Below are 27102 nucleotides of genomic sequence, written 5' to 3'. Positions count from 1 at the left end.
ATATTGAAATAAAAAGCACCCTCTATTTTGAGTAAAAATAAGTACAAAATTTTACATTTCATTCTTTTCTTTCTTTTTTTAGTGAGATAGTAGTTTAATGATTAGGTGATTGGATAAAGAATTAACAATTGCGTATTCCTCTCTATATTAATGTTATTTTAAGCTAGAAAAAATAACGTGGCCAAGCTTTTTGTCATATGAGATATATAGTACTGGTACAGATATATAGAAGTGCGAAACATGGCGCTTAACCTAACTGTGAAAGTTCATCCTGTTGTTTTATTTCAAATTGTTGATGCTTATGAACGTCGAAAAGCGGAATCCCACCGTGTTATCGGTACACTGTTAGGTAATTTTTTATTTTGTATTTATATAAATGTAAAATCCTGGTTATGATGTAAGCTTATAAGACTGCGAGATCTGACAGTATCTAAGTTTTACAAAAAATGTTTTTTATAAATTAATATGCGTAGGTACCGCGGAGAAAGGTATGGTTGAAGTTACAAACTGTTTTTGTGTACCACACAAAGAATCTGAAAGTCAAGTTGAAGCTGATTTAACATATGGAATCGATCTGTACGAATTGAATCATAGAGTTAATGCCCAGGAAAATATTGTTGGATGGTGGGCAACTGGAAACGAGGTAATTTTCACTAAAAATAATATGTATTCTTCAATAAAAACGATAATACTTTGTTGAAACAATTTTTACAGGTTACTACCCATTCTTCTGTTATCCATGAATACTATGTTCGTGAATGCAATAATCCTGTTCATTTAACTGTTGATACAACATTAGCAAACACTACTAGAATGGGAATCAAAGCTTATGTCTGTGTTCCATTAGGAGTACCTAATGGGAAACAAGGTTCTATGTTCACACCAGTTAAAGTACAAGTATGTTATATTTTGTATAATATAGATAACACAAAACAAATATCATATGATTTTTAAACATTGACTATATTTATTTTTACAGATTACGTGTTATGAGCCAGAAATTGTTGGGCTACAGCTCTGTTCTAAAACTCAATTACCAGCACATGCACAAATAACTGGTGTAAAAACAGGAGGAGGCATAGAACCAATGATGGATCTCTCTCAAATAGCAGAAGCTAGTGCTAAACTTTCATCCATGTTGGAACAAGTACTTGCATATGTTGATGATGTGTTAACTGGAAAGCAACCACCAGACAATCAAGTATATAATCGAACATAAATTATTGAAATATTCTTTTCATATAACTGTTATAAATTATTATGTTTTTTAGGTTGGTCGTGCTCTTCTTGACATGGTACATTCAGTACCTAAAATGTCGAGCGATCAATTTGACGAGATGTTTAACAGCAATGTGAAAGATTTATTGATGGTCGTTGCACTCTCACAATTGATAAAAACGCAGCTTCAGCTTAACGAGAAACTTACATTGCTCACAACTCTATAAATTCTGCAACATAATTCCAAAAATTCTGTAACGCAATTTGTATGAATAAAATACATTTTAAATTTTCAAATTTTTATCGTTTTATTTTATCGTTAATTACAATGATGTTTGTAGATTTGATAGATATTAATATGATAAGTAAGAAATAAGGAATAAATAAAGTTGTTTATATTTTATATACATATATAAATATAATCATTAAAATACGCTCTTTTTGTTACAGAAAAGATATCACTTTATTGATTTAGGCAATGTATTAGGTTTCGCAGACGGATGATTCGTCTCTCTGATTATCTATCAAACTGACCCAATCTGGAACTCTATCAAATTTCAAATAATTCTCTTTTGTCAGACATCTCAGTGGCAAATCTACGGTTCCATATATAGCACCGCCTAGCCATGCTGTGTAATTTGGTTTACTGGGTGCAGTATGAAACATAAATGTTTGAATTTTCAACTTTTCTGAATAAAGATTACTTTTTACAAGTGTTAAAAGTTCGGATTTAAGACGACTTGCAAAGCCTTTTGCCATTGTTGTGCCACCAATTAAAAGTATGTTTTCTGCTAAAGTTCGTCTAATGTCTATTGGACACTATAATAAAAAATGTACTTCCTTAAACCCAGATTGAAGAAAACAAAAAATTTTAATATTTGTATATGTTAAAGTTATACCTGAATAATAGCATCTAGAATCATTGTAGGTATACTGAGATTATCATTATCCCTTTCCCATAATACTTCAAATGCCTTTTCTCTAACTTCACCAGGTATATTAATACTTTTAATACCAGGGTATTTAACTGCTGGAGGAGGCTTAGGAGCATGTGCTGTTCCTAATTTAGATGATCTTTCCATAGTAGTAACAAAACACGTTCTTACTTTTATATCTTCTACATGCTTCTCTGTGATATTTACATTAGGATATATCTCCTTTAGAAATTTGGCTATATGCCTGCTCCAAAAATATAAATGTTATTAAATAAGTTACATTAATACAATATTAATTATTAAATATTTAACTGACTCGTGTACAACTTGACCAGCCAAAGGAAGAGCCTGCCATGCCTTTAGAACTGGCTCACCCTCATAAATAGGAATTAATGTAGCTTCCTTATATCCAACGTCCAAAACTAAAGCTGAATTGATACCCAGGGTGCTGATAGTTGCTAAATGAGTAGGTAATAACATCAATGATCCGATTTCAAAGTGCCTAAATAATACTTTAACCAATGTGTTCCTAAATTGTGTCGGAGCTAATAAGGATTCCAAAATTACAATCCTTGCATCCTTTGGACTTATTACGACGTGCCTGTGTCAAAAGATATAATATTAATGCGCATTAGACATTAAAATAAATATAAATATAAAACAAAAATGTGTCAAATGTACAATCCGTACCTAAAGAATAAGGCATGAAGGAATTCGACGAGTAATTGATACAAATCCTCCGTATCTTTGTAATCGTAAATTCTGCGGAGTTCTCTAGTTTCTGGACACTTAATTTCCGTTCTTATTATACCGCGTGGAGTAGGTTCGCCCGCGTAACCAAATCTATTTCCAAATTATGTATTAGTAAATATCAACATATTAGAATTCTTTTTGCGTAAAAATAAATACACGTACTTTGTGTATGCGCTACCAATATCAAATATCACCATTTGCTTGTCCGAAAGAAATCGGAGGCCTTCATAACTACGAAGCATTTTGACAGATTGTTTCTTTCTGTTATATCCCGTTATACTATTGTAACATAACCTAAAAGGCCATTAATCTAATATTAAAATAGTACGAATATCATATAAAATATAATTCAATTGGGAAAATCTTTTAACGTTTAGATTGACAGATATTTCTGTCTTTATTTGTATTTAATGTTAGAAAGAAACATAAAAATTACAAGTGATTGTAAGCTTCCCTTTACATTTAAAGTTTGATCAAGAGGATATGTGATTTATTACCCAAAACATAAAAAAAAGTTTCCTATCTTTGGATGTTTTTGGTTTTTATGTACTTAAAATTATCATTATTTATGTATTTGTATATTTATTATTATTCTTCATTATTTGTAATAATAAACCATTAATTTGTAATAATTATATGACAAACTTTATTTATTTATAAAATACAGAAAAATTCATATATTTAAACAATCATTTCAAGTTCTCTTGCATAGTCAATTGCTAATGTAGCCAAATCTGCACTAGGAATTGGTTCTTCAGTTTTCTTTTCACTAGTTGTACTAAAGTAAAAGTAATCATCTTTCGCTAAATTCCAGTTCTTTTTTGCCGCGAATGCTTTCATATCTGCCTCAGAATTCAAGTTCAACATCCTCGAGGCATCTTGTATAGAGATCTTGTCATATGCACTTTCCATACATGCTCCTATTTCATCTCGAACAGTGTTTAATAAAATATCTATGAAAAAATTGTAAGATGCTGCAGGTACATTGCCTTTCGCTAAGAATATCTTGTTATATGAACCTTCCATTAAATATTGTTCTAAGCTCAAAGGATGTCTGATATAAACATTAGATTGTATTTGATCGGAAGGCAACAGTTCTAATTCTGTGTGAAATTCGGCCACGCGATTCTGAGACAGTAAGAATAAGAGATTTAAACCAAGAAGATGGTATTTATATGCAGACTCCATTAATCCTGATTTGTAATCAAAATAGTAACACTTTAATTGTGCCATATAACGTTCAAAAGAAGGTATATCTTCGGTTACTATACTCCATTGTGCACCAATTTCTAAAATATCACCTGTAATCATAATTAATTATAATAATAATGACAAAACTTTAGTAAATATTTCCTTTCAAAATTATATGTATATTAATACTTACGAGCTATAAGTAATTCATTTTGACTAGCTGTGTTATTAGATGTTGGAAGAAACATTAAATGTGTAAGACCAACCTATAGAAATTAATTGTTTAATAATTAAAATGTACTATTAGAATAATTAAAATGTATTACGCAGTCAAAATACGATGACAACACACTTTTGACAGCATAAGCAAGGTTATATTGATGTCGCTTACACATTGAAAATGTTAAAAATACTTTCAAATAACTTTATGTATTTTATATAGATCACCTTTAATTGATTAAGTAATTCACCACATTTCTTCAAATTACACGGAGTCGCCGCCCATTCTTCTTTCAAATTTTTATATACAGGAACAACATCCTTCAACGCTGCCATTTTTGGACACACTGCAATCATACAGTATAAATTCTATATAGATACTCACCACTAAAAAAAAAAGAAAACAAAGATTCAAGGTGCAAGAAAACAAATTCAAATTATTTATTAATTTTATGGACAGAATATATATAACAAAAATTCGATCATATAAATTGTACTTTATGTATAATTTATTGCTATTTTATATATTTAAGAAGTTAATATTAATTAAAAAATTTAAAAGTCAATATGTAAACATTTGGAAAAATTCTTGATGAGCAAATTATTTATAAAAAAAATGTTCAACTGTTTCACAACAGATGCAAGGTATAAACTTTTAGATAATAGGAATAATGCATTTAATTAATTATCACTGATATAAACATATAGTTTATAATTAACATTAAATTAGTATCAAGATAAAAGAAATTTATATTAACTATGAAATTGAACCAGAAATATTTCTCTTATCTTAATTCCGATGTTTCGAGTTAATTGACAATTTCCAAAATATTTCATGAAAGTGGAAAAATGCGCACGTTGTGGCTACGTCTTAAGGTCAATATCTATTGCTGTGCACGGACTTGATGTACTTGAGAGAAACGATCTTTACCGGCCTTCAACTTCCTCTTCCCGTAACTGGATATAATGGCGTCTGGAGTAAGTTTGTCTCATGTAATTCGAACTACTAAACATCGTCATTATGATGAACAAATAGAAACATGAGTCTTGGCAGAAATGGAACTTAACGTGGTAATCAACTAATGGAGTCTCGATTTATTTCAGACACTTTACACGTACCCGGAAAACTTCAGAGCTTACAAGGTGCTCATCGCAGCTCAATATTCCGGTGCCCAAGTCAATATCGCATATGATTTCGTTTTCGGCGAAACAAATAAAACTGAAGCATTTTTAAAGAAGTTCCCATTGGGCAAGGTAGGGCTACCTTTAATTTTATATATTTTCATCCTTTATTTATGTTACGTCTTTCTTGATAAACCAGCTGGTATGTTTTCTATAAAAACATTAACAGATGAATGTTTTGTATTAGATTGTGTAAGAAATTATTATTAGAAGATTAATTTTTGAATCCTTTGTTATTCGATCTTATTTCTATCTTATTTAAATAATTGTGTTATTTTGTTGGTTTTTACTTTCCAGTTATTTATCAGAGGTTTAACGATACATATTATTTTTTATCTTAGGTTCCAGCATTTGAAACATACGATGGAAAATGTATCACAGAAAGCAATGCAATTGCTTACTATGGTAAGCTCATATATTATGACATTTGTATAAGTGATGTTATTTCGTATATAATAAGAGTTTTTATTTCTTACAGTGGCTAATGACCAGTTAAGAGGCAAAACTGATCTTGAACGTGCAGAAATCATCCAATGGTTTGGATTTGCAGATTCTGAAATCCTTCCTGCTAGTTGTGCATGGGTGTTCCCATTGCTTGGAATTATGCCGTATCATAAACAGGTATGAATAAATTAATTTTTCATAAATTCTCCATTAAAGGCAAAAATGATTGAATGTTCTAATTATTTTTGTAACTCAAGGAGATATATAAGTATTAGCATATTATTAAATGCATATGATTCTTACATATGTATCAAACAATATGCATACAAATTTAAATACTTCTTTATAGCTTTTACAACAGAAAGTAAGTGATTTTATGATAAAAATTGCAGAATGTAGAACATGCTAAGGATGATGTGAAGAAAGCACTGACTGCCCTTAATTCTCATTTACTTACACGTACTTATTTAGTTGGAGAACAATTGACATTAGCGGATATTAGTGTAGCTATGACGTTACTTCATTTATACCAGTATATTCTGGATCCAAATCTACGTAAACCGTACCAGAATGTGAATCGATGGTTCCAAACTGTCATACATCAGCCTGAGTCAATAGCTGTAATTGGTCTTTTTAAATTGGCTGAAAAAACTCTTGAGTATGATCCAAAGAAATTTGCAGAAACTCAAGGAAAAGTTTGTATTATTTCCTTTATTATTTCATAAAAATGCCTATGTGTAATATTATAATAACAAATTGTAATGTTTATAGTCTTCAAAGAAAGAGAAAAAGGAGAAGGAAAAGGAAAAGGAAAAAAAAGAATCAAAAGAAACAAAAGAGTCTAAGAAGGAAGCCGTTGAAGAACTGGATCCTGCAGATGCTGCTTTAGCCGCTGAACCTGTAACCCGAAATCCTTTTGACGCATTACCTAAAGGGACTTTTGATCTTGACGATTTTAAAAGATTCTATAGTAACGAAGACGAACAAGAGTCTGTACTTTACTTCTGGCAAAAGTTCGACTCGGAACATTATAGTATTTGGTTTGGCGAATACAAATATAACAATGAACTAACAAAGGTAAAATAGGAATGTTTAAATAAGGACATCATATTTTTATTATGTCTCTGCATTTTGATATATTTTTTATTTATTTTTTACAGGTTTTCATGTCTTGCAATCTCATAAGTGGAATGTTTCAACGATTAGACAAAATGCGAAAAGCCGCATTTGCGAGCGTCTGTCTCTTCGGTATGGAAAATGACAGTAGCATTAGTGGTATTTGGGTTTGGCGCGGACACGATCTTGCTTTCACGGTTGGTGCTTTTCTTTGTAACGTTTATTATATTTTTGTAATTCTGCAATTCCAAATAACAATCACATTTTTTAAAACAGTTGTGTCCAGACTGGCAGGTAGATTACGAATCATACACTTGGACTAAATTAGATGTAACTAAAGAAGAAACAAAACAACTGGTTGAACAGTACCTCGTTTGGACCGGTACTGATAAGGAGGGACGTAAATTTATTCAGGGAAAAATTTTCAAGTAAAAATTTGCCATATGCTTATTATTAAACAGAACACTTTGTTCGCATGAAATAAACGTAAAAAATCTGATAAAATATTATCAAAGTTTACATGCAAACCCTTAGAATCCTGTATTGAAATAAGGTGATTTATAGAAAAAAAGAATGTTCCTTTCCATAGGTCACTATTCTAACAACTTGATGCTTTTACCTTTTAAGTTTATATCGCGTTTATATTGAAATATCATTCTAAAATTAATTTTAACGCACTTTTTTCAGTATTTGGATTTATTCTAACATCGTACGAATATCGTTAATTTTATAATAAAATACGATGGACATAATATATCACTTCGGCATATATATTCGTAGAAATTCCTTCTTCATACAATGCGTTAAATTATTTAATTTATAAATTGCTTTTAATGTATGTCATAAACAGTAATTTAATAGTACTTAAGAAGTTACTTTGTTCATTCGTTATTGTTTAATAAAAAAGCATATAGCATGATTTTTGATAGAAACGGAAAAATTATGAATACACTATACACTTAAGTATGCTGCTATACGTACTATAATTCATCTTCCATATACTAGTTTGTGTGAACTATAGTTTCAAATATAATGCATATTTTTACAAAAAATGAAGTTGTTGATTTTTCGACTATTACAATAAATTTCTATATTTCACACACTTTGTATTGATATTTAAATATCAAATATTCTAAATATTCTAAAGGAGCAGAAAGATCGTTTCAATTATTTATTTTCAAGTTTCAACAAATAATTACAATAACAAAATGTTCTTTATATTATATTTACAAAAAATCGCTTGTTTACAACAAGTTATAATATTTAAAACCCTTTTTCATCCATCCATTTTTTAACAATAGCTACATAATCTCCTCTGAATACAATTTGTCCCAACAGTTCATTTGTACGAATACCAATTGGCCTGCATGCCTTTTCCTGTAAATATTGCTTTAATTCAGATTCTAATGCCCAAATATCTCCATGAATTTTACGAACATGAGTCAATCTTCGTAATCCTCGTTGACTAATTTCAAGATAAACAGGTTGCATATAATTTTTTGTACGTTGTATATAGTATGGATAATCATGTGGTTTGGCTATTAAATAAGTAAATAAAATAGAAAATTTTATTATAAATGTTATTGTAACAGATGTATTAATACATTAATGAAAACAACTTACCAACAGGTGGTTTCCATCCAGATGGATATTCCTTCTTTTCTAGGTGAGGAGTAGGTATGACTTTTGGTTTCAGTAAACGTTCTACATATTCCCATTCTTTTGGATCTTTTGATACTTCATAATCAGTATAGTTGGAAGGGTCTGTATATTTGGGTGAACTACTATAAGAGCTCCATCTTTTCTGCATATAATACAATATATTTCAGATAAAGTTTTTCATTAAAATTGAATTATACATAACGATTATTATGAGAAGTAAAATGATTTTTCTAATGATGTATTATTGTTTGATGTCGTTATTATGGTTATGTAAATATTTGTAGGTCATTGTGTAAAACCAGATAAATAGAAATTTTATCACAAATATATATCAGTCTTTATTCCAAAGAAGTCTATGTTTCTAAATTTTACTAAATATGTTTTAATTTATCTCATACATTTTTCTTCAGAATAATATGGTGTACATTTCATTTTGCACAATATTTTCATCTTCAACAGATTTTTCTATTCAACATTCATTTCAGAATATCCATTAATTTTTACGGTTCTATTTTTTAAACAATAGAGATTTACAACAAAATTTCGCAAACGCAAAAATACCTTGTTGATCTATGTACGGGCGTTCCTGACATTAGAAAAAAAGAGCAAAACAAAATTCCTCAAAGATAAAAGTAAATAAAAACCGCAGACATAAATACTTCGCGTGACTTGGGTCTAGCATGGCCCTTCGTTGCTTTATCTCTAAAGTAATCATTATGGAAACGTATGAGAGCTTTCGCGGGAGTTTATCATAATATTATTCCTAATATTATTCTCAATAAACTACATTAACGTAAAATACCTGAGTAATAACTGGCGAAACTCCGTTTGATGAATAAAGTTCACTAGAATAGGAGAGGATAATCGTGGAAAGTTTCGAGCGTGTGAAAAGTCGAAGGGCAGCCATTTTGACTTGAGTAAATAAGGGTCGGTGGCCGCCATTGGTGCGCACGGGCGCGTCTTCCTTTTCGTTCTCGTGCCAGATCGGATATTTCCCAGCGACGCGCTCGTATTTCTACCGTTTTTCGTTCTCAGTAGAAGGATCATCTCGGTCGGTCTCGATCCTAATAGACGAACGTGTCATTGAGCGATCGTGATTCTGTAAAATTCGTCAAATAAAGCGGGGTTAAGTTATCAGAAATAGTATATAGATTTCGAAGTGCCGCGTTGTTCCAAATTTCGCTGGAGTATTGTCAGTATATATCATACTTTTTTCGAGTAGTTTTTCGGTTTGTTAGTAAGTATAAGTTTTTTGTTAAGCGAACGTGCAGCGGAAACGGGGTTGCGTAAAGCTAGAAGGGTGGAATTCATTGAAAATAACTGGATGAATTAGCGCGAATGGACTATGGACCTGGGAGAGGTCGCGTGTTCTACCGTCAGGTGGCGGTAGCCTCAAAACAGTGGGACATCGTATAGACACCCTGCAACGGGACTGTGTTTTTCACAGGATTGTTTTCCGCGTTTTCCCGCAAAAACCACGCTCTTTTACTGTGATTTTTCGTTCCAGAGGTAAGTACAATCGACGAATCGAGTATCGAAATTATAAATTCTCTGGATAACCTCTTCATAAGCCTACAGTAAACCTTGGAAATCTTGAATCGGGTCCGACCTTTTGTTTATTCGTGGCGATTTTTTCGCGATGATTTGTTGCGTGATTTTTGATGATTCTCGCCCGCTTAAACCCCAATTTTTATTATGGGCAGTTAATATGTGATCCGCTCTTTCCGTCGAGACGAAATTTTGTAGGATCCGTTAGGTGATTGTTGAGATATCGTGGTAAATATTTCAAAGTGATATTCCCTGACCGAGAAGAGGCGCTCCGTGTATCCGTGTAAATGCAAAGTTTGTCACGTAATTTTTCTGACCGCCAGGGCCGCATCTATCAACCCCACTATCCGGCCGGCCGCTCACCTACTCACATCTAAGACGAATTATGTAGTTTTTCCACTTGGTATACAGTCAATTTGTTCCTGTCTTGCTTAAAAGAGGAAAGGTATATTTTTTTCATTTATAATTTTATCCTTTTTGCCGCGCGCGCGCGCGCGCGCGCGTGTGTTGTGTCTGTGTGTGCGCGCGCGCGCGCGTGTGTGGAGAGAGAGAGAGTGAGTGAGAGAGAGAGAGAGAGAGCAACTGTAAAAAGTATTTGTACACCATTGTATTTATTATAGTATTTATGTAATAATTAATTGAGTTGAAGTATATTAAATTCCATGTTATTTGATTGTATTTTTGTATGACTACAAAAATTTAATGCTATGGAATTAAATGTGGAATCTGATAAAAGAATGCTTTATTGGAAAGTAAGGGTGCATACAAATATTTTTTATAGTTGCTATATATATATATTCAGCAGCTGCAAAAAGTATTTGCACATCACTGTATTTATTATAGCGTTTGTATATTAATTAATTAGATCCATGTATATTAAATTTCATATTATTTAGTAACATTTTTACATAATTCGAAAAATTTGATACCTAATAAAAGAATATTTCATTGGAAGATAATGGTATATGTAAATACTTTTTATTGCCATTGTATAAATATTTTTTGGATGGAAAAAGAGATAGAGTTAACTTTTAATTCAATGTTTTGATCATTTTTTAAAAGATGGAAATATATAGTAATCTTTCAGAGTACAATATTATAAATAAATCCAAGATTTCTTTTCACTTTTAAAATATACATTGTTTTATTAATAGGAGAATTGACAAATTACTCTGAATGCTACAATGGTAATAGCAATTATCATTTGATCAGTAATCTACTTGCAATTTCATATTATGAATGAAATTGCAGGAGCCCAATGTGGGTGGAAGTGAGATGGCATCCAGGGAAAAGAAACCCTTAGCGCCTTCCAAAGCAAAACAGAAGGCGAATAATGATTCTGGCTTGCCATCAAACGAAATTAAAAGTAGAAAAGGCAAGACTTTGTCAAATCTAAAGCAACAGCAACTTGCACGAGACATAATAGAGGCTGTGGCGACTGGTAGTCAACTTCCTCCGAAATTAGAGGCAACCCTTCCACGTAAAAAGGTTCTCAGGAATCTCAAACGTAAACAAAAGCTAAGAGTAACAAAGGCCAATTTAATTAAGTCAAAAGTTACAAGGAAGGTGACCAGTAGAAATTTATGCAGAATAACTTCTGATATTAAGAAGGGTGTGAGGGCTAAAAGAGCCAAATTATCGGAAGAAAACAGTACTAAGACATCTGATATTAACACAAAAACTTTAGAGAACTACATAAACGAAGCAGAGGGTGAAAGTATAGGAACAGAAGGAGGTAATAGAAGTGCCAAGAACAATCTCAGGACTAAAAAGACCAAGTTTATACCAAAAAGTAGCGAATTGGAGAGTGAGGACATTGTGGACAAAGATACAGATTCAGTTGCTGGATCCAGTATCAAGAGCAGTCCAAAACTTAATAGGAAAGGTAGAAGCTTGGAAAATATAGATTCTTTACCTAGGGGTGTTAAATCAACCAAATTTTCGGGATTTAAAAGGAATAGTATCAAAGAGAAAGACACTTTCATAAAGTCAGAAGGTGATATTAAATATACAAAAGGAAGAAAGAGTACTAGGGATATAGATTGCACTAATATAAGAGTTTCAAAGTCACTTCTGGACACCAAGAGTTCTATAGATCTTACCATAGACGAAGTGATAGCTTCAATGTTGAGTGATTCAGAAATAGATAATCAGCAAGGAATAACAGAGAAAATTGAAGGGAAAGTAACAAGGAGGAAAAAGATGTTAGTAGAAGAGAATATAGTTCCGGATATTGAGATAAAAAAAGAACCAGACAGTGAAGATATCAAAATTACTTCTGATGGAGAGAATCTGGAAACAGAATCTGTTCAAAGTGCAATTCAATTGAGGAAAAGGTCGAACGCATCGATTAGTCAAAGAAGTTTGCGGAATGGCAAGTTACGACAGGCGGATTCTGTTATCTCTACCGATTTGGAGCTTAAAAAACGTCGAAGATTGAATTCGGACGACCCTGTTAGTTCGGAAGTTTCCACGGATAATATCGCAGATAGTAATATCGATACCGAATCTTGTTTTTCTGAATCTAGCGGTAACGATTCTCAGACGGTTATGGTATCAACTAAAGATGAACTTTGCTTAAAACAAGAAACACTAAAAAATTTCGAAGACAGTTCGCAAATTGTATCGGAAATAGAAAATAATAACAATAGTGATAGAGTAGATAGGACAACCGAGATTGGACCTACTCTTCGTTCGAAAACTAAAGCCAAAAGTACCGAGATCGAAATAAAAAATGACAATATTAAAGGCGAATATACACGAATAATACCGAAAAACGCGGAAGTGCAAGAAGAGCTAAAGAAAACGAGTAATTTGGATCAAGTTAGGAAAGATAATATTTTAGCAAAACTTTCTGACAAATCTAAGGGTCGAAGAAGTAGTTTAAACATAGATATGAAGAAGACGGTCAATTCGTTTTATGGTACTGATAAGTCGGACGGTAATCCGAAGTCTCAAATAGATCAAATGATAGAAAATATCAAGCTTACGATCGCCAAATCTATCGAGAGTAAAATCTTTGGACCGGAGAAGGGTCTCGGATTGAATAAAAATTTCGAAGTACCAAAAATCGAAGAGATAATTGCACCGCTGAGTGCGGAGTCGCAGAAATTAGGGTTGGAGGATAATACAGACGAGGATAAGTCTACTATTTCTAAGAATGAGATTAAATCGGACAATTCAGAAAATTCAGTGGCTGAACTGAAGCCAAAAGTGGCCGATACTGCCAAAGAAATTGAAAAACTAGTCATGGGTGATATTGAACTAGCTGAAACACATTCTCAGAACGTACAAGAGAGCGATTCTTCTGACAATGATGCAAGTTGCAACCTTCATAATGCTTCTGAAGCAGGTTCTGTTCAGATTACAGAGAACAATGATATCACCTGCAAAGCTATGAATCAACAGGAGGAATCAAATGATATCTCTAATTCGGCAGAGGAGTCTAAAAAGGACGTGGAACAAGTTATAGACGATCAGATTAAGATTTTGGATGATGGTAAAAGATCTGGTCTTAGCAAAAAATCTCCAAGAATAACGGATAAAGGTCATCTTGAGAACAACGAAACTGTTAAAAAATTAGGTAGAGTATTAAATAGAATAGCCCAAAAGTCTGAAAACTCTGAAGAGTCTTTGGAGAACTTCAGTAAACCTGTTTCTGAGGAAACTGCTTCGAATGACGAGTCACCTAAGAACGAATCGACAAATAAAGCGGCTAGTTTAGAATCTTCAATTGTTTGCACGGTAATCGTGTCAAAGCAGGTACAAGAAGAAGTTATAGAAGAAGAAGCAAAAACAGATCAAACAATCGAAGATGAGGCTAAGATTTCTGCAAATGTTACTGTGGAATCTGATGATGTAGAGACTTTAGAAAGTATCTCTAAGGAAGTAGAAAGATTGGTAGCAGAGGATCAATCCAGCAATCAACTGCAAACGAGCATGAACGAAATGCAATACAGGCAAGAATCAGCAAACAAAACTACAACAGACATTTCTCCATTACCTGGTAAGTTAGGTATCACAGATATTGAAAAACAGGAAACAAGTCTTGCCAAAGTGGATGAATCAAAAAATAGCGATGCACAAAATAAACCTGAGGTAATAGAGAATACCAAAGAAATTGAAAAATCTGAAGAAAGCGTGTCAGAAGCAACACAAGTTGCAAAGAAGGACAAGAATAATTGCAGAGTACCATCTACTTCCGATTCCACAACGAACTTTAAATGCACCGCGAGTCCTGTTTCTAGCGATGTATGTAATCCTATCGAAGATATAAAAAAAGATATAGATGAGAATGAAAAAGATGAGAAATGTAAATCGACTAATGATACAGATAACAATAACGCTGGTAATAATAATACTGACAAAAAAGTAATTTCGTTAAAGGATAATTCAGAGAATAATGATACAACTATAGTAAAGGAAGAAATAGAAATATCAGACAATATCGTGGAAGAGCAAAAATCTGCTGGCGATGATAACAAGAAACGAGTATTAAGAGCTCGCGATAAAACGAAAAAGATCGAAAAGGGACAAGCATCTTGTAACAAAGAACGCATCGAAGTTGCTTCAAAAATTAAAACGGAAGAGGAAAGTTCTCAAATATTGAATAGCTCTCATAATGAGGAAGATACACAGGATTTGGAAGAAAAGGCTCATGAAATGATCGCAGACGACATAGATGATTCTCAGAACAGCACTGAAACAGATACTATCGAGTTAGAACGTCAAGCTCGCACTAGACGCAGCAGGGAGGTGAAGAAACGCAAAGAGGATCAATTAAATGCTTTAAAAAATAAACGACCAAAACGGGAAATACGGAGATACGATCAACAGAATAAGGAGGAGACACTATTGGACAATGAGGTAGCAAAGATCAATGAGAACAACCGATCCTTTTTAAACAAATATGAAAACGGAACAGAATGTGCCACAAATTTCAGAGGTTTCTCAGAAGGGGTTAGGGGAAGTTTGGAAAAATGTCAGGACAGTACAGATAGTATTAGAAGCAAATCAGAAAATGACTTAATTATTAAGAAAGAGCCTAATAAAAAGACATGTGAGAACAGATTATCTCGAAATTTATCTGAGAATCATGTGACCAAGCAATCAGGGAATATAGACATTCTGAATGCCAATTGCAAACCTGTAAAAACACCAGAAACATCACAGAAAGATTCTGATGAGACGTCCACGTCTGGTGAATCCTCTAGCAGCATCAATATTACTCCAAAAATCTTGGAAACACCAGAAGACAAGGCGAAGAAAGAGTCAATTCTGAGACTTCTCGGGTTGGAATCTCTGGAAAAGGCTGCTGAGCGATTGAGCCATCAAAAGGCCAAAAAGGAACAATACACAGGTACCCTGAAAACTGTAATCCGTGTTCAGAAAGAAAAAGAGAAAGACAAGAGGCGATCAAGATCACCATTGAAAATGGTGTTGAAACAGGGTCGTGGAGATGGCGAAGGAGATTCACCTGAGAATTTTTACACTATTCAGAAGGAGGTGAGTTTTATACAAATGTGATAAATTAATATACGTTGAATAAGATAAAATTTAATCAGTTACTTATCATATTGCTTTTTATTTTTCAGTTTGGAACCAGTGGTTGGGGAGATAGCAGCTCTGGTGCGAACCGAAAGTTCTCTACTAACCACAGACACTCTTGCGGTAATCCTGGTTGCGGGAATAACTACATTCTTAATCATTCCTTGTCCTTCTGCTTAAAACACACGTTCTCGTCATTGTGAAAAGAATCGCTTGATATTTTTTTTAACGGATTGTTCTTGCTTATTATAGCACGATTATTTCCTTAATCGCGATTTTATTACTATCTAGTATCAAGCAGTTCTTTAATTCATAAATCACCTAAAAAAAAGAGTCCCGCAAATCATAACAACTATATAGTCTTCTATAACAAGCATGTTACTTTGCGCTACTGCTTCAACATTAATTATATTTATTCTCTAACTTTCTTATTATCTTCAAATTAAGTTGCTCTCACTTCATCAAAGTATTAAATTAGAACATTAGATTTAATGTTGTATAGCTCTGTAATAATTGTGGCTTACTTATTGTTTTGTCACAACAGATGAAGATAACGAAGACACAGCGCCGAAGGATCGTCAGTCTCTTGTTATTCCAGAGAAGTCCTCCTCTTTCTCTATTCATCCTGGACGCTTGTGCGCGGATGTCTGTTGTTACTGCTTTGGAAAGTTCGGTTCTTTGGACACACCGATGCATCTTGCTCAAATGAAGTCCGATGAAAGACGGAAAAAGATTTTAATCATAGAAAGACATCTGAATAAGGATTCTTGCTTATGTGATGCTTGCTACCGTCATGTGGACAGAAAGGTGGAAGCTTTATTTATAAAATTTTCAGTATCATCTAATCGGTCTTTGAATATGTAATCTTATTATGTAAAATTTCTTGATGTTTAGGCAAATACGAGTCCAACGAATATGCAAACGAAGCCACAGAAACAACATAGACAACTCATGGTGTCTAAGTGCTCAGCCCGCGAATGTAGAGATGCTTCGCGACATCATGTCAAACGTCGATGGTTGCTCAAGATAAAAACTGGTCTGCAAAAACAGGTTAGTGTACCAGTATAAGTTGGTAAAAAAGTAATGCAATCTAAAATTTAAAATCCAATTTTAATCAAACTTTCAACCCTACTGTTACATTATTATTTTTTATACAAATATATGTGATAAATATGTTTTCTATACAGGTGGACATTGATTGGGAATCGAGTCAACATACGTCCATGTCGTTCTGCGCTAGCCATTACTCGAAGATCGAACGATTCTTGACTTGTGCATTATGCAAACGTAGGTTGGCGAGAAACCACACTCATCAACTAGCTAATGCGGAGACTGAGGAATTAAATCATTTGCTTGGACAACAAGGGGTTCCTGTTATTCTGGCGGCCGGTACTTTCGTTTGTAAATTGTGTAGATATTTTACACAGTTGCAGTTGAAGTATAAGGATGTAGAGAACATGAACACGAATCATAAATCGTTCTTCAAGAGTTATCGGAAAAGGTATGGTTCCCTTGATACATTTACAAGATTTAATTTTTACTTTTATTATGTCCTTATATCTTTATCTTTTATTCTTTTTGTATGTTCAGAATCCTACACTATCACGATATTGAGGTTTTGGAAAACGAAGACGAAGATTCTTCTCAGAATCAGACTAAGGACAAAGACAAAGACAAGGACAAAAGGAAGAAAACCAAGTGTAGCACTCAACCTAAGACCGGAACTTCCAAGTCTCCGGATGGTACGACGAATTCCGCCTCTGAAAAATCTACTCCAGAACCCACCAAAAACGAGGAAGCGAGTTCTGAGATGGACAACGAAAATCGTACCGCGAAGACAAACTTGAACGATGAAAACGTCGGGATGGACGTGCAGTTCCTCGGTATTGAAAGCACCGTGGAGAAATTGAAGAAACGCAAGCTGCTTGATATGCACCCGTACACAACATCAGATACAATGATATCTTGTAATAATCCCAACGAGGTTGTCGAGATCCTTGCAATGGACAAGGAGGTGACGCTAACCAGATTGCCAAAGAGGCCAAGGACGAATAATGACATCACACCGGTTGTACAGAGACTCGGTGCTAATCCTTCCATTAGTGTACGTACTCTTTTCCCTGGCGAGGAGGAGATGAATCTTCACGCCAATATAGAGTTTACAAATGTTCGAGAAATAACGCCTCAAGGTTGGGAAAAGTGTGCCACTATGATACAATATGACAGAGACACGAAACTCCTCTGGCAAGAGTTACAGAGACCATACGGGAATCAGAGCTCGTTTCTCAGACATCTGATACTTCTGGAAAAGTATTACAGATCCGGTGATTTGGTGTTAGCCCCGAATGCATCACGGAATGCCATTAATTACTCGACTTCTGTGCAGAATCGTTTAATATCATACGAAGGTCCAGAGAAAATGGACGAGCCAATAATGGAACCGATTGCCTCAGAATATCACAATTCTCGTCGACTGAGTGGCGGTTACGTTCTCGAAAGGGATAAGCATTCTTTACCAAGCACAAGTACTCCTAAACAACCATCGTCCACCAGTACTACACAATCTATAAAAAGTAGTCCTCCTCGGGTTCTGAAGTTAAACCCTGGAGTGTCGATAATTAAGAAGCCACCCCCTAATCTGCAACGACTAAACCTTCCATCTACCAGCGCCAACCCCGCGAACGGTAACGTGAAACGAAAAGACGGTCAAAAACTGCCAACTTCTTCTGGTGGTAAGGTGTTTCATTTAAGCGAGCCCGAGTTCAAACGATTACAAAATCTAAAGAAACAGAAGCAACAAATGCTCACGGAGAAACAGTCGACCAGTTCAAATGGCGGGACAGGTAATTTGAGTTCTTCAGCAAACGTGAAGTCGGCGACGCAGTATCAAAAGGCGCAGATAGCTGCGCATACACAGTTTCAGAAGCACCTGAGAATGCAGCAGGAGATGCTGAGTCGGCAGAGCAGAAGTGACTTCGAACCGTTAATATGCGACGTTCGCGCGTTGGCAAACGAGAATAGCCCGACGCAAAACTTACTGCACAATCTGAACCTGCCGAAATCTATCCAGGTAACAACAAAGACGTCAAACCAGATTCCGATATTGCCAAAAATACCGAAGTCGCTGACGGTGATACCGCAAACGGTCACTAGACCAACCGAGAAATGAAACAAGTGGACAAATAGGGGTAAACAGTAAGTAAACAAATTATAGATGTTAATTCCTTCAGACGAGAGAATGTACACGAGGGTTCGTATCCGATCCTGAGTGAGAAGGAGAGTGTTTGTAAGATAAGATGGAAATGATCGGCAGATAGTGACGGACCAACTAGAGAGAATTGTTGATCGAATTTTGCCTTTCGATGCCGATCGCGGGAGATAAAGAAAGGTATTGAGGAAGTTTTGTGAAGGCTAGCTCACCGCGAGAAGCGACAACATTTGCCTTATGAGGATATAAAAAAATAACAAAAAATAAAAATGGAAAAGTGTACACGAGAGAAAAACTCTGCACTGCTCAAAAGAAAATACGGTTATACGATGAACGATCATACGTGTCACAACAATCGGATGTTTGTCGATGCGCGTACGAATCGTATTTGCATACGCGCATGCGTATATATCGTGATAGTATATATATAGAAACATCATTTTAGTTTCGTCGGAAAAACGGTACAACAGCGAAGAAAAGAACATTGACTACAATCGTTAACGATCTTGTACATTAACAACCAAAGCATCAGTGTGAAAAAAATATGGCGAAACATGGTAAAAAAACCTGTTTCCAAGGAAAAGTGCCTAAAAAAAATGTATGTCGCGAACGAAGTCGTTAGTTTTTAAATGACAAAGTATACTATATTGAACGGACTTGAAACACACGTTATACATATGGTTATATATATATAATATATATATATATATATATACAATGTATACTACATACATATATATGTTATATGTATATATAATATATAATGTATACTACATACATATATATATATATATATGTATATATATATATATACACGAACAAAAGGAGAAAACAACAAATAAAGATAAAGAAGGTAAACGAACGATCGTTCGAACGAGTGAAGAGTTTAAGAGGGAAAAGAAGAAGGGGGTACATATATCTTGAAAGTTTATGAATCAAGGAGCTTTGATTTCACCCCCTTTTGTTTCTTCGTTTATATGTTCTAAATCTAACAGAAAAATCAATCCTCGATTGAGAAATACAGCTCTTCTTTGAATTTTTTCACGAGGAACGGTCGAATAGGATAAGAGAGAACATATACCCGACGAACGAAATGAAGAAGAAGCTGACGATTTGCCTTGCTGTTGTTAGATAAAGAAAACAATTCATGCTAGAGACATATCTGTCCCACGCGATCTTTGAGATCTACAGCTGAAGGTCTCGTGAAGGCCCTTGAGGCTTCAAAGAGCACTTTCAAATCGGTAGTTCGTTCCTTTTTCCGCGTATTCCGATGGAGATATAGTCGAAAATTCGTGTCGAGATGATATTGCGTGTATTCCCGCGAGGTTGGCGCCACGATGTAGATTTCCTTACGATTTTTCTCCATACGCCGAATATATTTTTGTCTACCTGTGAAAAAAAAAGGAAATATTGCGGAATTTTGGAGAGAAAGGGAGATAGAAGGATAAAAGATAGGACGTGACCTTTTTTGCCGTGAATAAGGTACGAGACAAAATAATGACACCCGAAGAGATTCAATTGTACATTAAAAAAGAGGAAAAAAATATATAGATATATATATTTTGGCCTGCTCATCGGAGAGTAGCATAATGACCACTTGTAATTAATTCTTATTAATCAGAGGGCGATCGTTGAGCGAGAAAGCTAAACGTTTGTCGTATAAATTGATGGATACATTTCTATAAAGTAGGTGTAGATTTATTACGCCTCGAGCTTATTTATTACGTTACTATAATATCATTATATTACATTGTACATAACTGATAATTATTTCTAGTTTGTAATTGATTATTATTATTATATTATTAATTATTTCATTATCGGTAATTCTATTGCTATTATAGGACACGGTGAATTTTAATCATCGTGCAGGATTCCTTCATTAATCGTGTAAGACGATCGCGAATTTGAGAGAAATTGAGGATTTCGAAACTCCTTTGATAAGAGATACACAAGATAAAAGATCGAAAGGTTAACGAATGAATGAGCGAAAGACTGAAAGAGCGAGAGAAACAAGCAGAATGAATCCGTTTCCTTCTTCTTCTTTTTCATTTTCTTCATTTTGTTTGTTTTTGTTTCTGTATGAAGTCGCCATGTAAAAGGGCGCGAAAGAAAGAGCAAGTCGAAAAAAGATGTTTGTCGAAAGAGAAGAAAAATCCTCCTTCGGACACGCAAACCGTATGCAGTCGGTTGTCGCGTGTCGTTTCGAGGTTATGTTATTACTGCCTTAAAGAAATACGCGTGATCGATTGTAAATAGTAGTAGCAGAGAAAGTGAAACTTGAAAAATGTAATTTCGAATTAGATATTGCACCTGGGAGAACCTCGGTTCGCGAGATAAATAAAATGAGCAATTAGAAATGAGAAACGCTTGAGCATTGTTTGTTGAACGGTGCATTTTATAACGATGAAAAAAACGTTGAAAATCATTCGAGTTGAGGGTAAACCCACTTTTGAACCGATTAAAATTGACGAGAGGATTAGCCTGGCGGTAACGTCTGTTGAATTCCAGATATTTCTACTTAAAATTATCTAAACTCGTTTTCTGTTTATTCTGTGTCTTTAAAAAATGTCAATAAAATAGTCTGAAAATTTTTTCACGCTTTATTTGTTATTTAACTAGCTTCATTTCTTGCTCGTACCTTCTTTTTTTCAAATATGTAATTGTATCTTTAATTGTTGCTTAACCAAATGCACTAGTTAACGTGTTCACTAAAAATTGTTCGCACGAAAATGGAATCGGTTCAAGAGTACGTATATCCGTTCTAATTCTTTAAATTTTCATTTTGGCTGTGTTGAGCTAGGACGATTAACGGTCAAACAAGATCGACGGATAGATGAATTTTATATCGCACGGACGAAAGAATTTTGTCGAGTTCAGGCGGAAATCGTTCGCTCGAGTGTTCTGGCAGCTTCATTCGTTTTAACTTATCAAATCATTGTTAAAATAAATTTTGTACGTTGGTAATCATCGACGAAGAAGATTAGTACTGATTTATATCGAAAATCTAGAGACATTTTTTAAATTACTATATTATAGCATATCACTTTGTAACTAAGAGATTATTGACCTGCTGATATTGTAATATATCGCAATATCTTCGAACATTCACACAATGACACGGTAATGCTTTAGTAAATCGTAATATAATTTCCTACTAAAGTATAGCGCTTAGTCTTAGAACCTTTTTTTTTTTTTTATAAATTAAATGGCAATTGTAAGATATACTTTTTACACTTCGAAATATGAATTTGAATATAATGAAATGAAAAGGACAGTTGTAGCGACGTAACTGTTAGACGAAGTAACGAAGAAGGCCAGGAACTCGAGGTGTGCGTAATCTAATCTGAAAAAAATTCACGTGGCGAAACGTAAAAAAAAAAACAGGCACACGTATACACGTGCATGGGACATACTGTACAGGATAGTCGTGCACAACTGTGTGGCGCATGTGCGCGTGAACAATAGGAAAGAATGTCGGCGCGGGTATTATATGTATATTAAATATATATAATACTGAACGTGTGTTATAAATAAATAAATATATATTATATATATTAGTATATAAAATTATAATACAATAAAGTACTTGATGGTACGTTATACATATTAAAATGCTCTATTTTATTAAGGATATTTTTGATATATCTATATATATATATATATTATAAATATGAATATAAGTATAAATATATGTATATCGAACTAAAATCGATCGAACCCACGATCAATGTAATTATTGTTATCGACGGGACGATGGCGTTTAAAATTTACGAAGATAAGTATTTACTGAGCTGTGTGCAGTGCGTGTCAAATTGTAATTTCTAAATCTTACATAATCCCATTATTAGTAATTTCGACTGGACGAGATTGTTGACCAGCTCTCTTTTTCTTCTTCTTTTCTTTTTCCTTAAGTCTTTGATCTTTTTTCTAGAATGGAGAAAGATAAAAAATGAGGGAAAAAGAGACGGTTGACCAAAAAAAAAAAAAAAAAAAATGGAAAAAATGGAAAAAAAATACGCAGATACGTTGATAATGGTAGTAGCTTGTGTGTATAGAGCAGTGATCTTGGTCGAATCGATATACCATGTAATCGAGCATATCTAATCCTTATTTATTGTTTTATACAGAACCGTTGCCTGCTATTAGTGAAGTCTCAAATCCTTCCGTTTTGTTCCCACTTTCTTCGTTGATGCAATCAACACAAAGGAGTACGATTATTGTTGTAGAATAATTGTTACAGCCCTTCTTTGTTACGTGTCTTCATGGACATGGTGGTGATGCGAGGAGTTGTGAGGTCGTTCCTTTGTTTGACTGCATCAATTCTTTTCTTTTTATCTTTTCTTCATTTGTCTTTATCTAATTTTTCCATTTCTTTCTTTCCTTAAAGTAACAACTATATTTAATTGATGCGTATTTCAATTATTGTAAGTCTCAGTGTATCTATGGCAGTTCCACGTTTAAAATATACCTTTTCTTTTTTTCCTGAAATTGAGTTTTCGTGAGTGTTAATTATCGCAGCTGCGCCATCATAAGTTAATAATGCACGATAGAAGAACGTATCGAATGAACGTATGATACGAGAAAAAAAGAGAATAGTACGACCGTTTTTAAATTGATTGCTCAAGACTTTTTAATTGTTAATCGTCCACGCTCGTTTACGTTTGTATGCCCAAATTGCGTCAATGAATTGTTACATTGTACAAATATTTATCGCGACAATGAGAATCGACCTTGGTACATGCAACGTTTTTAGCGACAATGGCGAATTATTTAAGTAGCGCAACGTACTTTTTTTCGAATTATTCGATAGAACAGTAAAAAAAAACAAAAAGACGAATGTATATTATATCGACGAACCGATAACGCAATTAATTTTTGTCAACAGCAACTGCATACTTCTCAGCAAATGAACGCTCGATAAGTGTATGTAGTACGATTATACGTAAAGGAAAATTGAAAGTAAGGGAGAGGTATCGGGAAAGAAAGAAAGGGGAAGTGAGAGAAGAAAAGAGAGAAAGGCAAACAGTGTACGAGAGAGTGAACTGAGTTTAAGTTTTAAGAATTCTATTTTTGTGATGAAAAGAAAAGTGTAATTATCGTAGTCAAGAGGGACGGCAGGAATCGTCGAATGATTTTCACTCAAAGAAATGTAATCGAATAGACATTTCTTCTTTATTCTGAAAAGAAAGCAAAAGAATAACCATGATTCGGATTATACAGGGTGGTCCCAGACATTTTTTTACGTTTAATAGGCCAATCTTGTAGCTGTATTCTATGAGTATAGTCGAATATGTGTACAGTGTATAGTCAAGTAAAAAGTACTATATAAACATTTCAAACATTATTAAAACGTTATAATACAAATATATAATACAATGGGAACAATAATGGGTTTACGATCACTATGCTATAAGACAACGATAATACTTCGATTTATTAACCTATGAAGATCACGTTGATGTTCATTTAATTCTAATGAACCAATGTAATGCTTTGTCCGATATATTTTTCTTATTTAATTATGCACGCATGAAAATCGGATTGCGCGGAATTGAAAACTATTGGAGGCCAAAATATTATGCTTTTCTTGTATTTCATATATTTATTGTAATTGTGCTTTTTAAAAAAGCTTTAAATCATCCATGTTCGTATAACACTTTTTGTTTGGTTATATTTATAAAATATGCTGACCAAGTTTGGCTGTTTAACTCTAGGATGCCCTGTATGGTTTTAACGTAAAGATAATCACGCAACATGATTAGTAGCAGGTTCACACAGAGTGTTAAAGAGCCAAGAAGCATTGGTATCCAATGATTAGCGTCTGACAAAGTGTAATGGTGTTTCTACTGGCAGTAGATGCGACAGCGCATGCCTCTGGCATGCACAAAGGCGAAACACATCGAAATCATAAAAACTCCAGTAATACTTATATACAAAGAAACTTATATTCCTCGGTATTCGCTTCAATTTTTAGTTTATTACTAGGCTGTGGACTTTTATGAAAATTTTTACTAACACAATTATGGAATCGGAATCTAACTAGAGATTTCCTTTACACACTAAATATTATAATTAAGTTGCGGATTTTTATACAATTAATGGGAAATTCGAAGTTTCGGAAATATACGAAATGCATATAATATGTAAAAATAAAGAAATGTTCTAAATGAACTATTTGCCATAGCATTTCACGAGAGAAATACATATTTATGTATGTTCCATTACTTTAATTATATTAATAAAAATATGAAATTGCTTAAAAATCCGCGTTCCAATTATACATAACACTTTAATTTAGATATTTTGCATATTTTTGCAGACTACATTATGTACATTTTTTAATTTCGCATGAATTCATAAAAATTTGCTATTTACATGTTACTGTTGATGTTCTCTTGACAAATTATTGAAAAATTTTACAAAGAAATCATTCGACGCGTTTCTGCAATGAAGAAATATTTTTTGAGATGAACGACAGGTGCGTATAAATCGAAAAACGATAAGTGCTGAAATGATCGATCGATTTATACTTAGGAAAAGATATTTTATTATATGAAATGAAAAGTCGAGAACGATGTTGGCAATGCAAACGGGAAGAAAGCAATAAGAAAAAGAAGCAAGAAATTAAGTACGCGTTAGATACTTTGATAACATTTCTGGATGTTGTGAATTTAAAAAAAAAAAAAGAACAAATCGAATTTGTGTGATATTTGGCGTCAACTAGACACGATGCACACATCGTTCTGCTGTTTCTTCGCTAACTTCACGATATTTCGTAACTCGCGAAGTCGATATTTGTACGAAACGATTTGTTCTATTGAATTTTATTCTTCTTATTCTCTTTTCTTGTCTTTTTTTTAATGATATATTCGAGGACTCCACCGACATTGCAACACGATTAAATGGTAATACTGAAGTTAAAAAAAAAGAGCGAAAGAAAGGCGAAAGTATATCATTTGCTCGCTTCAAGTCGTTTCGAACGTTTTCACGATTGCGAATCGAAATAAATCCTCGTTGGTGATACAATCGACGACTACGGTTAACTACGAAAACGTGTTCACATTTTTTTTACACGATTTTATATCTGCGTCAAATAATCGCGCCTTTCTCAAATCGAGTGAATTCGTGTTATCGCGATTGAAACGCACAAATCATAATCGAACACGGATGCGAGTCTTAAACGATATAGAAATTTTTCCACTTTTCATACTTAAACTTACCGCCAATCGTAAAAGAGCGGTAAATATATCTACCGATTCGCAAACCGTGAAACCACACAATCAGAATTCGTTTATTTCTTGAAAATGCGTTACTATTTATTTGGAAGTAAAATGAGAAAAAAGATAAAATAATATTAATCATATAGTAGTTACTTATTTTCTAAATTCTAATTTATCGTTTTAAATGTAAAAAGAAGAACTTTTGTTCTTCTTAGACTTATCTTAGAAAGAATAATCGGGATCAGGCCGATCGAATTTACGGTCGATTTTTACATGTATTTCCGATCCGATTTCTTTTTGTTTTTCTTTTCTTTCTTTTTTTCGCAACAACTTTCGACACTATATTCGATCTTCGATTTCGAACTTTCCTTTTTATCGAGGATCGAATGTATCGAAACCGATGTCGATGTGACGCGAAAGCAATCCTAGACGTATACATATAAATAATATATATATACATATATGTATATGTATATTATATATATATTATATATATTATATATATATATATATATAAAGAGCAAAATACGAATAAATAAACGACGATGTGACACTTTGTGGCGTATGCAATGACATCTTTTGAAAATTCGATACACACATCATTACGAACATTATGTTATTTAAACGAATATTAACACACGTTAATACTATCATGATAACCTTTGTTTATTTGATTCTAATGTAATAGTTATTATTAGTTCGCCATCCTTTGTATATATTCGCAACTCTCAATAAAAAAAGTACCAAAAAAAAAAAAATAAAATGAAATATATAGAATTATTCCTTTCTCCATAATTGATCTCCTTATACCAAATTTCAAATATCAAGATATATTAATATACTAGGGATTATAACT

At 33.6% G+C, this 27102-nt stretch overlaps 6 protein-coding genes across 7 annotated transcripts; 3 read left to right on the top strand and 3 right to left on the bottom strand.

Annotated features, from left to right (window-relative positions):
* Window positions 1-162: 162 nt before the first annotated feature.
* LOC100647191 (eukaryotic translation initiation factor 3 subunit F) lies at window positions 163-1515 on the top strand. The gene is made up of 5 exons (XM_020865416.2): window positions 163-349; window positions 474-643; window positions 715-897; window positions 980-1201; window positions 1272-1515. The coding sequence occupies exons 1-5, from the start codon at window positions 241-243 to the stop codon at window positions 1443-1445; spliced, it is 858 nt and encodes a 285-aa protein (XP_020721075.1). The 5' UTR covers window positions 163-240; the 3' UTR covers window positions 1446-1515.
* On the bottom strand, window positions 1501-3294 carry LOC100647306 (actin-related protein 10). Its single transcript, XM_003399048.4, has 5 exons — window positions 3069-3294; window positions 2844-2996; window positions 2470-2754; window positions 2118-2397; window positions 1501-2037 (listed from the first exon to the last, which is right to left on the bottom strand). Exons 1-5 carry the CDS (start codon window positions 3146-3148, stop codon window positions 1702-1704), a joined length of 1134 nt encoding a protein of 377 aa, XP_003399096.1. The 5' UTR covers window positions 3149-3294; the 3' UTR covers window positions 1501-1701.
* Window positions 3295-3528: 234 nt separating this feature from the next.
* LOC100647428 (26S proteasome non-ATPase regulatory subunit 8) lies at window positions 3529-4696 on the bottom strand. Its single transcript, XM_003399049.4, has 3 exons — window positions 4545-4696; window positions 4291-4363; window positions 3529-4207 (listed from the first exon to the last, which is right to left on the bottom strand). Exons 1-3 carry the CDS (start codon window positions 4671-4673, stop codon window positions 3588-3590), a joined length of 822 nt encoding a protein of 273 aa, XP_003399097.2. The 5' UTR covers window positions 4674-4696; the 3' UTR covers window positions 3529-3587.
* A 453-nt stretch (window positions 4697-5149) lies between these two features.
* Window positions 5150-7564, top strand: LOC100647544 (elongation factor 1-gamma). Its single transcript, XM_012313923.3, has 8 exons — window positions 5150-5294; window positions 5421-5570; window positions 5840-5903; window positions 5977-6119; window positions 6335-6637; window positions 6714-7019; window positions 7103-7255; window positions 7335-7564. The coding sequence occupies exons 1-8, from the start codon at window positions 5283-5285 to the stop codon at window positions 7488-7490; spliced, it is 1287 nt and encodes a 428-aa protein (XP_012169313.1). The 5' UTR covers window positions 5150-5282; the 3' UTR covers window positions 7491-7564.
* Window positions 7565-8267: 703 nt separating this feature from the next.
* On the bottom strand, window positions 8268-9655 carry LOC100647665 (probable 39S ribosomal protein L49, mitochondrial). The gene is made up of 3 exons (XM_003399051.4): window positions 9523-9655; window positions 8682-8862; window positions 8268-8596 (listed from the first exon to the last, which is right to left on the bottom strand). Exons 1-3 carry the CDS (start codon window positions 9625-9627, stop codon window positions 8322-8324), a joined length of 561 nt encoding a protein of 186 aa, XP_003399099.1. The 5' UTR covers window positions 9628-9655; the 3' UTR covers window positions 8268-8321.
* A 432-nt stretch (window positions 9656-10087) lies between these two features.
* On the top strand, window positions 10088-27016 carry LOC105666257. 2 transcript variants are annotated; one of them, XM_012313924.3, is made up of 8 exons: window positions 10088-10229; window positions 10592-10713; window positions 11520-15773; window positions 15863-15938; window positions 16360-16622; window positions 16710-16865; window positions 17003-17316; window positions 17406-27016. In XM_012313924.3, exons 3-8 carry the CDS (start codon window positions 11544-11546, stop codon window positions 18982-18984), a joined length of 6618 nt encoding a protein of 2205 aa, XP_012169314.2. In that variant the 5' UTR covers window positions 10088-10229; window positions 10592-10713; window positions 11520-11543; the 3' UTR covers window positions 18985-27016. The 2 variants fall into 2 exon arrangements, with proteins under 2 accessions (XP_012169314.2, XP_048265982.1); XM_048410025.1 differs by lacking the exons at window positions 10088-10229; window positions 10592-10713 and having other exon boundaries at window positions 11508-15773.
* Window positions 27017-27102: the final 86 nt, after the last annotated feature.

Source organism: Bombus terrestris, chromosome 11 (assembly GCF_910591885.1).
Source record: "Bombus terrestris chromosome 11, iyBomTerr1.2, whole genome shotgun sequence".
NCBI lineage: Eukaryota > Metazoa > Arthropoda > Insecta > Hymenoptera > Apidae > Bombus > Bombus terrestris.
Note: the sequence above shows the minus strand (reverse complement) of the source record. Positions and strands in the feature narration are given on the sequence as shown.